This window comes from Crinia signifera, chromosome 5, assembly GCF_055691185.1.
Source record: "Crinia signifera chromosome 5, ASM5569118v1, whole genome shotgun sequence".
Taxonomy (NCBI): Eukaryota; Metazoa; Chordata; class Amphibia; order Anura; family Myobatrachidae; genus Crinia; species Crinia signifera.
In genome coordinates, this window is record NC_139221.1 from 15,970,189 (window position 1) to 15,987,712 (window position 17,524).

Below are 17,524 nucleotides of genomic sequence, written 5' to 3' on the forward strand. Positions count from 1 at the left end.
CATTTACCCTACAGGTAGCACGTGGGAACAGTCACCCTACAGGCAGCACATGGGAACATTCGCCCTACAGGCCGCACATGGGAACATTCACCCTACAGGCCGCACATGGGAACATTCACCCTAAAGGCAGCACATGGGAACATACACCCTACAGGCAGCACGTGGGAACAGTCACCCTACAGGCAGCACATGGGAACAGTCACCCTACAGGCAGCACGTGGCAACATTCACCCTACAGGCAGAACATGGGAACATTCGCCCTACAGGCAGCACATGGGAACATTCACCCTACAGGACGCACATGGGAACATTCACCCTACAGGCCGCACATGGGAACAGTCACCCTACAGGCAGCACGTGGGAATAGTCACCCTACAGGCAGCACATGGGAACAGTCACCCTACAGGCAGCACATGGGAACATTCACCCTACAGGCCGCACATGGGAACAGTCACCCTACAGGCAGCACGTGGGAATAGTCACCCTACAGGCAGCACATGGGAACAGTCACCCTACAGGCAGCACATGGGAACATTCGCCCTACAGGCAGCACATGGGAACATTCGCCCTACAGGCAGCACATGGGAACATTCACATTACAGGCCGCACATGGGAACATTCACCCTACAGGCAGCACATGGGAACATTCACCCTACAGGCAGCACGTGGGAATAGTCACCCTACAGGCAGCACATGGGAACAGTCACCCTACAGGCAGCACATGGGAACATTCGCCCTACAGGCAGCACATGGGAACATTCACCCTACAGGCAGCACATGGGAACAGTCACCCTACAGGCAGCACGTGGGAACATTCACCCTACAGGCAGCACATCGGAATAGTCACCCTACAGGCAGCACATGGGAACAGTCACCCTACAGGCAGCACATGGGAATGTTCGCCCTACAGGAAGTACATGGGAACATTCACCCTACAGGCAGCACATGGGAACATTCACCCTACAGGCAGCACATGGAACATACACCCTACAGGCAGCACATGGGAACATTTGCCTACAGGCAGCACATGGGAACATTCACTCTACAGGTAGCACATGGGAACAGTCACCCTACAGGCAGCACATGGGAACATACACCCTACAGGCAGCACATGGGAACATACACCCTACAGGCAGCACGTGGGAACAGTCACTCTACAGGTAGCACGTGGGAACAGTCACCCTACAGGCAGCACATGGGAACAGTCACCCTACAGGCAGCACGTGGGAACATTCACCCTACAGGCAGCACATGGGAACAGTCACCCTACAGGCAGCACATGGGAACAGTCACCCTACAGGCAGCACATGGGAACATTCGCCCTACAGGCAGCACATGGGAACAGTCACCCTACAGGCAGCACATGGGAATGTTCGCCCTACAGGCAGTACATGGGAACATTCACCCTACAGGCAGCACATGGGAACATACACCCTACAGGCAGCACATGGGAACAGTCACCCTACAGGCAGCACATGGGAACAGTCACCCTACAGGCAGCACATGGGAACAGTCACCCTACAGGCAGCACATGGGAACATTCACCCTACAGGCAGCACATGGGAACATACACCCTACAGGCAGCACATGGGAACAGTCACCCTACAGGCAGCACGTGGGAACAGTCACTCTACAGGTAGCACATGGGAACAGTCACCCTACAGGCAGCACATGGGAACAGTCACCCTACAGGCAGCACATGGGAACATTCACCCTACAGGCAGCACATGGGAATAGTCACCCTACAGGAAGCACGTGGGAACAGTCACCCTACAGGCAGCACATGGGAACATTCACCCTACAGGAAGCACGTGGGAACAGTCACCCTACAGGCAGCACATGGGAACATTCACCCTACAGGCAGCACATGGGAATAGTCACCCTACAGGCAGCACATGGGAACAGTCACCCTACAGGCAGCACGTGGGAACATTCACCCTACAGGCAGCACGTGGGAACATTCACCCTACAGGCAGCACATGGGAATAGTCACCCTACAGGCAGCACGTGGGAACATTCACCCTACAGGTAGCACATGGGAACAGTGGGCCAGATGTATCAAGCTTCAAACAGTGATAAAATGGAGAGTTATAAAAAACCAGCCAATCAGCACCTACCTATCATTTTTCTAATCCAGCCTCTAGTATGGCAGGTAGGATCTGATTGGCTGGCTGTTTTTCACTCTCCATTTTATCACTTTTTGAAGCTTGATACATCTGGTCCAGTCACCCTACAGGCAGCACATGGGAACATTCACCCTACAGGCAGCACATGGGAATAGTCACCCTACAGGCAGCACGTGGGAACATTCACCCTACAGGTAGCACATGGGAACAGTGGGCCAGATGTATCAAGCTTCAAACAGTGATAAAATGGAGAGTTATAAAAAACCAGCCAATCAGCACCTACCTATCATTTTTCTAATCCAGCCTCTAGTATGGCAGGTAGGATCTGATTGGCTGGCTGTTTTTCACTCTCCATTTTATCACTTTTTGAAGCTTGATACATCTGGTCCAGTCACCCTACAGGCAGCACATGGGAACAGTCACCCTACAGGCAGCACATGGGAACAGTCACCCTACAGGCAGCACATGGGAATGTTCGCCCTACAGGCAGTACATGGGAACATTCACCCTACAGGCAGCACATGGGAACATTCACCCTACAGGCAGCACATGGGAACATACACCCTACAGGCAGCACATGGGAACAGTCACCCTACAGGCAGCACGTGGGAACAGTCACTCTACAGGTAGCACGTGGGAACAGTCACCCTACAGGCAGCACATGGGAACAGTCACCCTACAGGCAGCACATGGGAACATTCGCCCTACAGGCAGCACATGGGAACAGTCACCCTACAGGAAGCACGTGGGAACAGTCACCCTACAGGCAGCACATGGGAACATTCACCCTACAGGCAGCACATGGGAATAGTCACCCTACAGGCAGCACATGGGAATAGTCACCCTACAGGCAGCACATGGGAACATTCACCCTACAGGCAGCACATGGGAATAGTCACCCTACAGGCAGCACGTGGGAACATTCACCCTACAGGTAGCACATGGGAACAGTGGGCCAGATGTATCAAGCTTCAAACAGTGATAAAATGGAGAGTTATAAAAAACCAGCCAATCAGCACCTACCTATCATTTTTCTAATCCAGCCTCTAGTATGGCAGGTAGGATCTGATTGGCTGGCTGTTTTTCACTCTCCATTTTATCACTTTTTGAAGCTTGATACATCTGGTCCAGTCACCCTACAGGCAGCACATGGGAACAGTCACCCTACAGGCAGCACATGGGAACATTCACCCTACAGGCAGCACATGGGAACATTTACCCTACAGGCAGCACATGGGAACATTCGCCCTACAGGCAGCACATGGGAACATTCGCCCTACAGGCAGGCAGCACATGGGAACATTCGCCCTACAGGCAGCACATGGGAACATTCGCCCTACAGGCAGCACATGGGAACATTCGCCCTACAGGCAGGCAGCACATGGGAACATTCGCCCTACAGGCAGGACATGGGAACATTCGCCCTACAGGCAGGACATGGGAACATTCGCCCTACAGGCAGGCAGCACATGGGAACATTCGCCCTACAGGCAGGCAGCACATGGGAACATTCGTCCTACAGGCAGCACATGGGAACGTTCACCCTACAGGCAGCACATGGGAACATTCGCCCTACAGGCAGCACATGGGAACATTCGTCCTACAGGCAGCACATGGGAACGTTCACCCTACAGGCAGCACATGGGAACATTCGCCCTACAGGCAGCACATGGGAACATTCGCCCTACAGGCAGCACATGGGAACATTCGCCCTACAGGCAGCACATGGGAACGTTCAGCCTACAGGCAGCACATGGGAACATTCGCCCTACAGGCAGCACATGGGAACATTCGCCCCACAGGCAGCACATGGGAACATTCGCCCTACAGGCAGCCCATGGGAACATTCGCTCTACAGGCAGCACATGGGAACATTCGCCCTACAGGCAGCACATGGGAACATTCACCCTACAAGCAGCACATGGGAACATTCGCCCTACAGGCAGCCCATGGGAACATTCACTCTACAGGCAGCACATGGGAACATTCGCCCTACAGGCAGCACATGGGAACATTCGCCCTACAGGCAGCACATGGGAACATTCGCCCTACAGGCAGCACATGGGAACATTCACCCTACACGCAGCACATTGGAACATTAACCTACTGTAACAGGCAGCACATTTTTAATCTTCACCCTCCAGGCAGCACATCAGAACATTCACCCTATAGGCAGCACATGGGAACATGTACCCAATAGGCAGCACATATACAAAATTCGAAGGACTTATCATAAAAAAGGTAAACAAAAATATACCTTTTTTCTTATACAATGCAATAATAAATGAATAAAATGTAATTACCTAAACATCTAGTTTCTGTGCCGCTCCAGAGTCCGGAGGATAAGCATTCCCGCACAACTGATCCTACCAGCATGTAACCCGTCTCACAGGTAAATATTGCTGTTGATGCAAATGTTGTTTGCGTTCCTATTTTTTTGCCGTTGGGTGGCACAGGAAGTTCTCCACAGGATGTAACTGGAATAAACAGACACAATTAGCATTCCCTAAGAGTAAGAACACATCCCTGTCATCCAGGAACTGATTGCAAAGTTCTCAGAGAAAAACTGTAACTGAAACTAATGTAGGATTTGGCACTGTTTTCGCTCTCCACCTGTGGCCGAACTACAAATCCCAGCATGTGAAGTGCTCCTATGATATATGAACTGAAAGAGTTTCTATACTATCCTGAAAAAGGCCAGAAAAAGAGCCACGTGGGACTGAGAATAACAATGATTAAGGACCTACTGTGGAAAAAGGAGGAGCTGTGACCAGTGCTGTGAAGGTGTGGCCAGAGCTGTGTGGGTGTGTCCAATGACATGTGGGCGTGTCCAACCACTTCCTTTTTACCCCCAATGTCTTCCTATATACATACAGTCATTAAGGAGGTTGACATAGAAACATAGAATGTAACAGCAGATAAGAACCACTTGGCCCATCTAGTCTGCCCCTTTTTTTAAACATGTTACCTCAAACCATATTTGATCCTTATTTTTTTGTAAGGATATCAATATGCCAATCCCAAGCATGTTTAAATTGCTCTACTGTATTTGCCTCTACCACCTTGATGGGAGGCTATTCCACTTATCTACTACTCTTTCTGTGAAGTAATTCTTCCTCACATTTCCCCTGAATCTTCCTCCCTCTAGTTTCAGTGCATGTCCTCGTGTTCTGCTGCTCCTCTTCCTGTGAAGAATGTATCCCACCTGGACCTTGTTAAAACCCTTGATATATTTGAAAGTTTCTATCATGTCCCCCCTTTCCCTTCTCTGCTCTAAAGTATACATATTAAGATCTTTTAGTCTTTCCTGGTACGTTTTGTGATGTAGGCCATGCACCATTTTAGTTGCTTTTCTTTGTACAGTCTCTAATGTATTTATATCCTTCTGGAGATATGGCCTCCAGAACTGAACACAATACTCTAGGTGAGGTCGTACCAATGACCTATACAGTGGCATTATTACTTCTTTCTTTCTACTGCTGATACCTCTCCTTATGCAACCAAGCATCTGACTTGCTTTCTTCATTGCTTTGTTACATTGCCTACCTGCTTTTAAGTCCCCTGAAATAGTGACACCTAGATCCCTCTCTTCCTCAGTAGTTTCCATTATAGTGCCATTTACACTATATTTAGTCTTTGGATTTCTGAGACCAAAGTGCATGATTTTGCATTTTTTGGCATTAAACTGTAGTTGCCATCCTCTTGACCATTTCTCAATCATTTGTTTTACCCCTCCTGGTGTGTCTACCCTGTTGCATACCTTTGTGTCATCTGCAAAAAGGCACATTTTACCCTCAATTCCATTTGCAATATCACCAATAAAGATATTAAAAAGCACCGGTCCAAGTACAGATCCCTGGGGTACCCAACTTGTAACCTTTCCTTCCTTTGACTGTACTCCATTTACTACAACTCTTTGTTTTCTGTCCTGCAACCACGCTCTTATCCATTCAACTATCTTAGAATCCAATCCTAAGCTTTCAAGTTTATTTAACAGTCTGCGATGTGGGACAGTGTCAAAAGCTTTACTAAAGTCTAGATAAGCTACATCTACAGCCCCACCTTGATCTATTACTTTAGTCACCCAGTCAAAAAAGTCAATAAGATTTGTTTGACATGATCGTCCCCCAGTAAACCCATGCTGTTTCGGATCCTGTAAATTGCTGGTTTTGAGATATTCTACAACTCTTTGTTTTAAGAGTGTTTCCATCAATTTCCCTACTACTGATGTAAGGCTCACTGGTCGATAGTTGATTACCTCTTCCTTGCTTCCACTTTTGACCATGTACACTTGCAAAATGGTGCTGAATTGCATACTGTATACAGTAGCTTCATAACTTTAGCTTAATAACAGACAATTCTGTTGGAAAGATGTACCAAACTTTGGAGAGAGATGAAGAGGAGAGAGATAAAGTACAAACTTGCATGGTTGTGAGGGGGTGTGGCATGTCTGCAATGCCTGACTTGTGAGCCCCACTCCACCTTGCCATTGCTGCAGAGGCTTGAACAGTGCTCTGGGTGCAGCTAGCATGCCCCCAGTCCCTCTGTCTCCCATGAATAGTTGTGCACATTCACACATAATCATTTTACCGCAGATCACTGAAGCGACAGGGACCTCCTAGCTGCCCACACACCACCACGAGACACTGATATCGGGTCTTATCTTCTGTATGGTGGCCATTTTGGAGGGACCAGTTCAATGGCACTGGAGGCCGGCAAGTTATCTTCATGTTCCGCTCTAACAATAGCCGACACAGACCCCCAGCGCCCACAAGCACAAAGGGGATCTGTATTGGTTATTGTTACGCCACTGTATGTCCTAACTGCCCTTTTTCAAACCCAGCCTGTAATGTGACAGCAAGGAACACAGGGGTATATGTATGAAGCAGTGATAAGGGAGGAGAAGTGAGCCAGAGGAGATGTGGCCCGTGGCAACCAACCAGCACTGAAGTAGCATCTCTAATTTGCATAATATAAAATATCACAGAGCAGCTGATTGGTTGCCATGGCCCAGTTCTCCTCTGGCTCACTTCTCTTCCCTTATCACTGCTTCATTAATCTTCCCCCTGAGCGTCTGCTCCTTTATCTCTCTCCAATGTATTTCTCTCCAAGCTTTGATACATCTGCCCCAGTGAGATTATGATATATTCTTCTGCTAGCATATCACAAAACATTAAACCTTGACGTTTCCTATAAAACGTGTTTGTGTTGTTGCTGCTTGGAAATACATTGTCTGTAAATGAGAAAATTGCAGGTTTGCCTGTTTGCTATAAGCACGGAGTTGACGTTCCAAGTTTATGTTCTGGAAATAACAGTTCTTGTATACGTACTTTGGCAGTGCGGCCTCTCATTTCTCCAGCTCCACGTTCCATTGGCAAGGCACTGAATAGATGCTGGCCCCAAACGGAAGTAACCTGGATCACAGCTAAAGACGACTTTTGTCTTGTATTCATAGTGGGATCCGTTGACAATGCGCCACCTTCCATGTTCCAAGGTGAAAGAATTGATGCTTGGACACGTAACAACTTTGAAAGGAGATAAATGGAGCTATATTAAGCTACGCGCCTAATCTTATTTAAAGCAAATTAAATAAATGAGAGGATTCTTTACACAAAAAAAGCATAATAAAATACCAGAAATGTTTAATTTTATATAATTTGACATTAAAGGGATGAACAATATCTATGCTAATATGGTACATTGTTACTATTTAAACGTATAATTATAATGAAGGGCGAGTGCTACAGTAATTAAGTGCAAGCGATCGTAAACTTGTAGGAAGTGGAATTGCATGAGCCTCGCGCAATTTACTTACTGTAGGTAATCAAACAGTTAATAGGTTCGGAGGCAGGAGGCTCTTAGAAAAGTGAGAGTGCCTAGTGCCTCTTTCTCTTTGGATTTACCACCCCCCCCCCCCCCCCCTCCCCGAGTCACCTTTTTTCCCGATCCATTTTTACTTTTTCTTTGCCGGTTGGGGTACAGTGGCCATTTACATTTGTAGCATTAAAGACCCACAACATTACATTGGCCAAGTTTGGGTAAAAAGTTTGACATGATGAGCTCCGAGCAAAAATCAGCTGCCAGTACATCCCAGCCATGATGATGACATGGTAACAATGTCGACATCTCACATGTCAACATCTGGAAAATGTTGACATAGACACACTGTCAAATTTTTGAACATGTCCATGTTAGAATTAGATTTAGGAGAAATGGTTAGCATTGGGGCCCTGATTTAGGGCCCTGATTTTGAGTCCCAGGGGGCCTGCCCACCGCCCACTGAATCGCCGCTCCCCCACGACCATCAGCAGCTGATGTCACATGATGTCACATGATGTCAGCCGACCAACTGCCTCCGCTGTGCTGCCTGCTTCAATTAAAATTCTGCACCGGCTTTTTGAGCCAATCAGAGCTTGTGTAATGTTAGCCAATCACAGCAGCTGCCGGTACACAAGCTCTGATTGGCTCACCAGCTGGTGCGGCATTCTAATTAGACGACGGCGTCCTGCAATGAAGAAGCCTGTGCTTCGGGACCTGCAGCAGGAGTCGGGCGGTAAGTGAAGGGAGTGGGGGCGGGGGGCCCAGAGGGGTCCGGACTGGAAATCAGTCCCGGGCCCCAACATTTCTAGTGGCAGCCCTGGTTCCCAACATAACCCATTCTTGGCAAACTAGTCAGCTCTTTTGGATTCCATTATTATCTATATGCAGATAAATAACCCTCAAAATGTATCCCATGCAGTTTCTCTTTTTAGATTTAGAGGTAAGTGTATCAAATTAGCCAGCAAAGTATTGTAAGGGACATTGTATAATACATTACCCATCACCTGTGTTATGAGCTGTATGTAAAGTGACATTATAAGGCTACCTTTTATGTGCTGGTAACAGGAAGGAAACCAGAGAATAAAAGGAACATTAACCACTTGTTATGCTAATGAGATAAATGCACGAGTCAGAAGCCGGCATAAAGCTACAGATTTCCTTTATATCTACGGTACCTGTCTTATACCGTAATAAAAAGAAATTAATGGTAAAAAAAAATAGAAAAAGAGTAGAAACAAACTTGGCAACTGTGATTACCACCCCCAAACAACGTCTGCCTGTCAATCACATTGTGAAAGGTCAGAGATCAAAAAAAGTGGCAGGATTTTATTGCAAGACGGCCCGCACATGTGCACTATGAGCCATACCCATGTACAGTCTATCTATTATCGCCCAGCCTGCGAATCGGCAGCCATGCGATCAGGTCTGAATTAGGCCCAAGGTTCCAAAGCTTTGTCTCAGGAAATGTTCCTATTTTGCACATGAAATGCAGATTCGTTGGTGCGCCCAAGATCCCAGCACCATAGGCAGCTGCCTAGAGGTAGCTGGTCCTGTACCTAGAACTAGCAAATGCATCATACAGTCTCTGTATTTCAATTTGGATTATTAGCTTAAAACCAGAAGACAACAGATTTGCCATTTGCTTTTACATGATATAATGTCATTGCTCTTCATGTGGGGCACCCATGCTTAAAACAGAAAGCAAGGACACACATGACAGAGTCTTAATTGATTCATTTCAACCCGTTGCTTCTTCTTTGATGCCTCATTCAGTAAAATCATGATTCCTGAAGGATGTTACAAAGCCTTTCTTCCCATTATATTATGTGCCATGTGACTGTGGGTTCCATGGCATCCACATGTTAAAATGATAAATCAGTAATAGCAGACTGAAGAAACAAACCAAGGAGAAGCTTTAATTTATAACATTTGTAGCCTGCCACAGTGGTTTATGTTATGGACCACAGCTCATTTTGTATAGCTTCAAGGGCAGGAAATAATATCCAGAAATGAAAGAAACTGCTACTTTATGAGCCTCAGATCTGTAACAATATGAAATCTCAATGACAAGAACCTTAACAAAGAATTTACAACCCTTATCATCAATATTTCTACAGTTTCTCTTTTTTAGTTAAGTGTGGAGCATAGGGTGCACTGTGCCCCTACTGCTTCCATACTGCACTTCTGCAAGGTGTGAAGATGTAAAGGTGTGTACTGTATTTATCACTTCAACATCAATCAGCAAAGAATCATTATATAAAAATGTAACTTTCATTCAATGATATAACAACTGACTTTATTAACTGGGCCCGAAGCTTTGCCCCTGCTCAACTAAATAAAAGCTTGTATATTTTGGGTGGTAAGAAAAAGACAGTGGCATAACTCCAGTGCCGTATTTATAATGGGTGCAACATGCACAGTGCACACGGGCTCCTAAGCCCTAGGGGGGCCCATACTGCGCACATTGCCCCATTATTTCAGCGTTCCGCACATGCTTAGTAGAGTCTGAGCCCTCTAGAGCTCAGACTCCACTGTGCTGTAATAGAGCGGTCCTGATGCCGGCAGGGCCGTTTCTACCATTAGGCAGCTTTAGGCAGCTGCCTAGGGAGCAGGGATCTGGGGGGGGGGGGGGGGGGAGAGGTGCCACCAAGTCTGCCTATCAAAAATAGGATCTATGAGGATCCTTGTTGTACTTAATGCAGGTGGTGGATGTGGAATTTCTAAGACCTAACTTCCATACTTTCCCTTGGGGCATTTTTCCATACTTTGCTGTCCCCCCCCCCCCCTCTCCTTGTACTCTGTTGTGGGTGGCAGAGGGTGGCCTCCAGGGAAAACAAGAGACTTGCCCACCTTCCCGGGGGGGCTGGGATGACCACCACATTTTTGTGAGCCTCCATGCGGTTCCAGAATGTTAGGCACGTATGCCTTAAGGGGTTGGAAAGTGAATATTGGTGGCAGTAGGGTGAATGTTTCCCTAGTGTGCTGAGAAGCCTTATACCGGCCCTAGCTGCCGGGTCTCTGGGAGAGAGGCAGGGGCCGGTACAGAGGAAGCCTCACATGGGCCTCCTCTTTTAAAGTGCCTCTGCATAACTCACAGGGACATTGGAGGCACTGGCCACCAGGCTCCCAAAGGTGCCCCAGAGTGTCAGAATGTGATGTCACAGATCAAAGTGTTTATGTAGGGAGCTACAGCTCTACTGCTGTGTTTTGAAGAAAGGAGAGCTGAAGTTGTTTTATGGGAATGCACTGATTCCTTATTATAAGAAAGCTTTTAGAAAGGTTCATCAAAGCTTGGGGGTCAATTTATTATGATGGGAGTTCTATTGAAGATGGGATGTTGCCCATAGCAACCGATCAGATTCTAGTTCTAATTTATTTAGCACCTTCTTGAAGATAATAGATAGTATCTGATTGGTTAAGTATTAAGGCAGAGGCTGATTGGCTGGTATTGTATCCCTTAGAATTGTATCTCTTTCTGAGCTTTGATTAATAAAACCCTCAAGGCTATTAAATATCATTTGCAGCCAGCACTCGAAAATAAAGATTTTAACACAATTAGCTGCAATAAAGAATGTTTGGTACTTGTTTCCTAGCACGACGCCCATCGCATCGCATACCATAAGCCATACAATGGTATGCGATGCGACGCGATGGGCACCCGATGGTATACAATTATTCTTTACCTTTTGTGTCACCCCTGTCTGTCTATCCCTCCCCTTTAGAATGTAAGCTCTCACGAGCAGGGCCCTCTCTCCTCATGTGCCTTTCTTAGAATATATAAACCTCTGCCACCCTGATGATTGCTTCAGTGTCCTGTCCCCTGATGCAACTATCCATATTAACCATGTGCTTGTCCTAAACTGTCTTGTACTGTAATTTGTTATGTGTTTTTGATTATAACTATGCTCTGTAAAGCGCTGCGGAATATGTATGCGCTATATAAGAAACTGTTAATAAATAAATAAATAAATAAATTTAAAATTGTATACCATTGTATATAGCATACAATGCCATACAATGCGATGCGATGCGATTTTAAATTGTATAAGCACCCTAATGTGCTTACAATGTTAAATGCCCCCCCTGTAAGATTATTAACTGTATGATCACCGTAATGGGTGCTTACAATGTTAAAAGCACCCCCACGACACCCCCACTATCAATGCCAACCCGAAGCGTGGCGAGCGCAGCGAAGCGTGGTGAGTGGCAGGTAATACGCGAGTGGCGAGTAATACGCGTCCGCTCGCCACCTTTCGGGCTCGGTGGCTCGCTGCGCTTGCCACACTATATAAAATCAACTCCACGCTGACGTGGATAGTGGGGGTATGAAAAGATCGGTGGATGCATACCGCTGCGCTCGCCACGCTTCGGGTTGACGTTCATAGTGGGGGTGGCCATAAGGGTGCTTATACAATTTAAAATCGTATTTGGGGGACATTTAACATTGAATAAACCCATTAGGGGGCTTATACAATTTAAAATCGCATTGCATCGCATCGCATACGGGCATATGGCATGCAATGCAATGCGATGAATAAAATGCCATGCGACTGAATATCATGGGCGCCGTGCTAGGAAACACGTACCGAATGTTTATTTTCCCAGATGTGCATAGCTGGGCTGTCAGCACATGTGCAAACCAGGGCCACTTGGGGGGGGGGGGGGGGTGTCACTACCTTCTATTTTGCCTCCAGGCGCCTGGTATTAACTTACACCACTCAAAAAAGGTATTATTGTTTTGTTCAGACTTCTTATTAGAAACAGAAAACCATGGGAACTATTCTCAGGCCAAATTCCCCACGACATAATATTTTAACGAGCACAAAAAGAAACACAAAAATAGACAAAAACAAACAAAAAGTACAATGAACTATTAATGATGGGAGCTTACTTCCCCGGCAACAGCTGATTTCAGAAACATGGAGCTTAAGATCTAAGCGTCTTTCACACATTGGGGGGTATTCTGTCCCGGATTCTGACTGTCGGAACGCCCCGACAGTCGGAATCAGGGATGTTTTTCGTTCTTTTCCGACAGGAACTCGAGAGTTGGTATTTAATGGACTTGCTATCGAGTGTCGGAAAGTCTGCGAATTGTTGAAACAGCAGAGGACTGTCGAAAAACATCCGTGAATTTGACAATCCATGACCGTTTCTGACAAAAAACATCCAACTTGTTTTAAATTTGGATCTGTTATGTATGAAACTGCCTTCATGTTGTCGATAACGGCAGCATTGGATAGGCGATGGCTGCAATGTCCGCCAGCAGAAATACTATCCGGGATTGAATACCCCCCATTGCGTCTGTTAATATATGAAGCGAATGAATGAAAGTTGCCGTTTTTTCTTACCTACACAACGAGGCATCTTGTTATGATTACTCCATGTTCCGTCGGGCTGGCATATTGCGTTAGTCAGCTCCTTGGATGATAACCGAAATCCGTCATTACAAAAATAATTGGCACTTGTACCCACTAAGTAATCTGTAGATAATATCCCTCCGTTTACAGGAGCCTTTGGAATCCCACACGATATTGCTGTAAAAAAAATGAAGACATTTTTGGGGATACTTTAAGCACATTACTAAAAATGACTTGGGTCAAATTAAGTTAACGCGCAAATTATAAAGTTTAAGATTATAAAGTGAAATATTTTACAAAAAGTGATGTATAAGAGAAAAAGGAACAAATAGGTCATACTGTGAAGTCATGGAGGGTGATTTAAATAAGAGCATGAAACCACTGTGTGGTCTAATTTGAATTGGGGGCACTATTGTGTGGCCCTGCCCCTTCCTTGTGAGACCACACCCCTTTTGCTCACATTGTTACTTTATATACTGTGAGCAATTTATAATACACATTTATAGTTTGCAGGGGGATGTGGACACCCTAGCACTGCCCCTGGGTCAACAGTGTCTAGGTCAACAGTCAACACCAAAAGGTTGACATGCACTAGGTCAACACTGCCAAAATGTCGATTCAATAAATTGTCAACATCGAAAAGTTTTTGGGTTTTTTTTCTGGGTTTTTTTTTCCGTTTTTTGGTGTCTATGACTCCAAATTAGTACAGTGCATGACTCCCTTGGCTTGCCATGCTTTGGGCACTGTACCATTCCCTACCAGAGCCCACGTGGATCGTAAAGCCTGTATAAGTCAAAGAAATTAACATCAGGACTTTTTCATGTGTCGACCATTGGCATGTCAACATTTTGATTGTTTCGACCTTTGGTCAATGTTGAACCAGTGCGTCTCTGCTCATTGGTGTTACCTATTGGGATGCAGTGAATTTACCAACAGTCAAAACGCCAACGGTCAAAAAACTGTCAACCATTGGCAGGCAGTCAAAATACCGACATGTTTAAAATGACAACATTCATGATACCGGCATGGTCAAAACAATGATATTTAACATGTCGTCATGGTCAAAAAGTCGACATCCATTTATCATTTTTTTCTTTGAAACCGAATTGTTCTTACTTCATGATCCAAGTGGGTATAAAGCTACCGTAGATTATAATAGTGTGCCGATGCAGCAAGGACCCATGGCGGAAAAAAAGACCTGTTTTGCTCGGAAACCTGATTTGCACTTAGGAGGTGATTCTGGTCTGTTCAGTCCCCGGCTAATTCACAACAGGGACCGATGTTTACGCCCTGGGAGTTCCCTCAAAAACGCTGGGTGTGCCCAGGAAACGCAGGGCATCCCAATGCAATAGAAGGCGGATGGCCGCCCTCCCTGTTCTCGGACCAGATGACGCAAATATAGGAAAGTACATGACTTATATTTGCGAACAGGGTAAAAATCATTAGATGGTTGGCGACCAATGAATGATTTTGCCCCCGTACGCACCCTTGGGAATGTATTTTTATGCTAAACCTCCATTCGCCATGCTCTGTGATTTAACGTGTGGCTGCAGGCGGGCATTCGCTCGCTCGGCGAGTGGCGTTAGTTATTTCGCTAAGCATTAAATTGACCCTGGTTAGCAAGTCACCAGAATCCACCCCTTAATTTTGATGCCAGGTGACTGTGATGCAATAACAAGCTGACTGTGATGTCATACGTATTACTATTACTACAAATTCTGTCATCCAATGTGCACAAAGGCCATAATTCTATTTGAATCGGACGGATGCGTATTTCAGACAGGAACCAAGTGTTCTTAGCCCCGCCTACCGTACGGATTGCTCACACCGTCCGAATGCGGTTAGACAGTGACCGAACGGAACGTCCCCATCGAATGATGGACCGAGCGGTCAGATAGCTCACAGTGCTCCAGACCACTCGGACATTTTTCTGAATAAAAGCAGGGAAATGGGCGGGCAGCTGACATCCGGCTATGTAAGCAGTCCGCCTCTCACACGTGTGTCACATGTGGGGCGTACCCATATGTTAATGAGCCTAAACAGCCCTTCATACCACTCTCCACCCACTGATCGGATGGTTCCGTACGATCATTTTCTGCACGGAACTACGCCGTGTTCGGATGTGTGAGGCATTCGCACATGCTCAAACACCAACCATCGGCCGTTTGTCCACATTCGGAGCCATCCGACTCAATTAGAATAAGGGCCTTTGCTGGATAGATAGATTTACTTCCACAGAATTCTAAGAAAATGTTTAATTAATACTTCTGTTATGTAAAACCGTATATAAAATCATACACACACACATTTCATTCATTGTGTATGCTCGTATTGTGAACACTTGCTGGAACGGCCTTTGTTCTGCTTCTCGCCACTTTTCAGCCTCACCAAGCTGTGGCCGCTAACTTTCTGAAGTGTATCAAGCAGTATTATCCTTAATTGATTTGATTTGCTTAAATGCATTTTTCTCTTCAGGGCTTGTTTGCAAATGTCAACAAAACAGGATCTAATGAATGCAATGTGTTATGACATTATCTCATTACCATTTTATCCGTATTATTAACTGTGTAATAGGCTTCACTTGTCGGCTCAAGTACAGTACCTCGTTATAAAATGGACGCATTTGGAAATAGAAATCATGTGGCACTATCAAGAGTAGTGGTCTTGTCCCCCAGCTTTCTCCCATTCAAACAACCATTGCCGGTTCACAGGCCCCCCATTGCTGCACATTCTCATCTAAGGCGGAAAATCACCTCTATCCATTGCAACATCTGTTAAAGGGATAGGAGTGGGTGCTACTGGGCTCCAATGAGGGAGAGGTGGATATATTTTCAATATTGTGATTATGGTAATAAGATTTTTTTTCTGATTGATGGAGGATTTGGGGGCTGTGTTCAGTCCCAATGGGGGGGGAGGCCCTTTAACGGTGCAAAATGATGCTATGGAAAACAACGCTATTCATGTCATTTTAGCCCCACCCCCTCTCTGCGGAACCGCAAATTCCAGTATTTGTATTAGCCGGGAAGGGAGGGGTGCAGGGGCTCAGGGGAGCAAATGGGAGACTTTCCGACCTATCCAGGTGGCAGGGAAGGGGACCTGAGTTTTGGGAGCCTCCCAGCCACTCTAGGATGGTAGACAAGTATGAACCATGTTGCTTTGCAGAAATTTATATTGTTTCTCTGCAGGATAATAATAATAATAATAATAATAATAATAATAATAATAATAATAATAATAATAATAATAATAATTATTATTATTATTATTATTAATTATTATTATTATTATAATTTCATATTAATCAGAATATTTTGAAACTCAAGTAATTACTCAGTGATTACAGTTATCTATATGTATGTCTAGTGTCCGTGAGTCTCTGAAACACTGCCATCTGCTGGCAGTGAGTGAAACTACATCTCTTTATCACACATGCACAAACACAGCTTTCGAAGCTTTTGCTTCCTAGTATAGATAATATGTGTTAAACTATTATTATTATACAGTGAAACAAAGGGGGATGACCAATTTACATTATAACAAAAAGACACAACTGTGATGCTACAAAACTCATTGTTACAGACTTAAGGCCCCCATACATTATGCGATTTGGGCGCGATTTCACCCGATTCGGATGAATCGGGCCGTGAAATCGTCCCAAATCGCATGTTTTGACACCCTGTCCGACCCGATGCGCGGTCCTGTGCGCATCGGATCGGAGTCGGGCAGTCGCACCGGCTGCACATAAGATTTCCTAAATCTTATGTGCAGTCTCTGGGCAGGGTCAGTGGGCGGGGGACGCCGGGGAACTGCCAGGCAAGGTGAGCTGACGCCGGGCATGGGGAGAGGCTGGCAGGGGCAGCTGACACACAGACAGCGGGCGGGGGGACGCCGTTGAACTGGCGAGGGGAACAGCTCATGTGCTGGGCAGGAGGACCAAGTAGCCGCAGCTTCAATACAAACGAATGGGGAGGCCAATCACTGGCTCCCCATTCTTTGTATTGGGTTTTTCTTCCTTGCAGCTGTGGCTGCCTGGTCCTCCTGCCCAGCATGTGAGCTGTTCCCCTTGCCGGTTCACCGGCGACCCCCCCCCGCCCGCTGCCTATGTGTACGCTGCCCCTGCCAGCTGCCCCTGCCAGCCTCTCCCCATGCCCGGATAACAGTGTCCCCCCTGCTAACTATTTGTCAGCTTACCCTGCCCAGCTGTTCCCTGCAGCTCCCCAG

The 17,524-nt window shown here is 46.1% G+C and overlaps 1 protein-coding gene across 6 annotated transcripts in view; it reads right to left on the bottom strand.

Annotated features, from left to right (window-relative positions):
* CSMD3 (CUB and Sushi multiple domains 3) overlaps window positions 1-17,524 on the bottom strand; it is a 969,186-nt gene that overhangs the window by 92,822 nt on the left and 858,840 nt on the right. For all 6 annotated transcript variants that reach the window (XM_083186712.1, XM_083186713.1, XM_083186711.1 and 3 more), the window contains 3 exons: window positions 13,295-13,480; window positions 7,457-7,651; window positions 4,430-4,603 (listed from right to left, as the gene is read on the bottom strand). In XM_083186712.1, coding sequence (XP_083042838.1) covers window positions 4,430-4,603; window positions 7,457-7,651; window positions 13,295-13,480 — 555 coding nt within the window. The remainder of the gene's footprint in view (window positions 1-4,429; window positions 4,604-7,456; window positions 7,652-13,294; window positions 13,481-17,524) is intronic.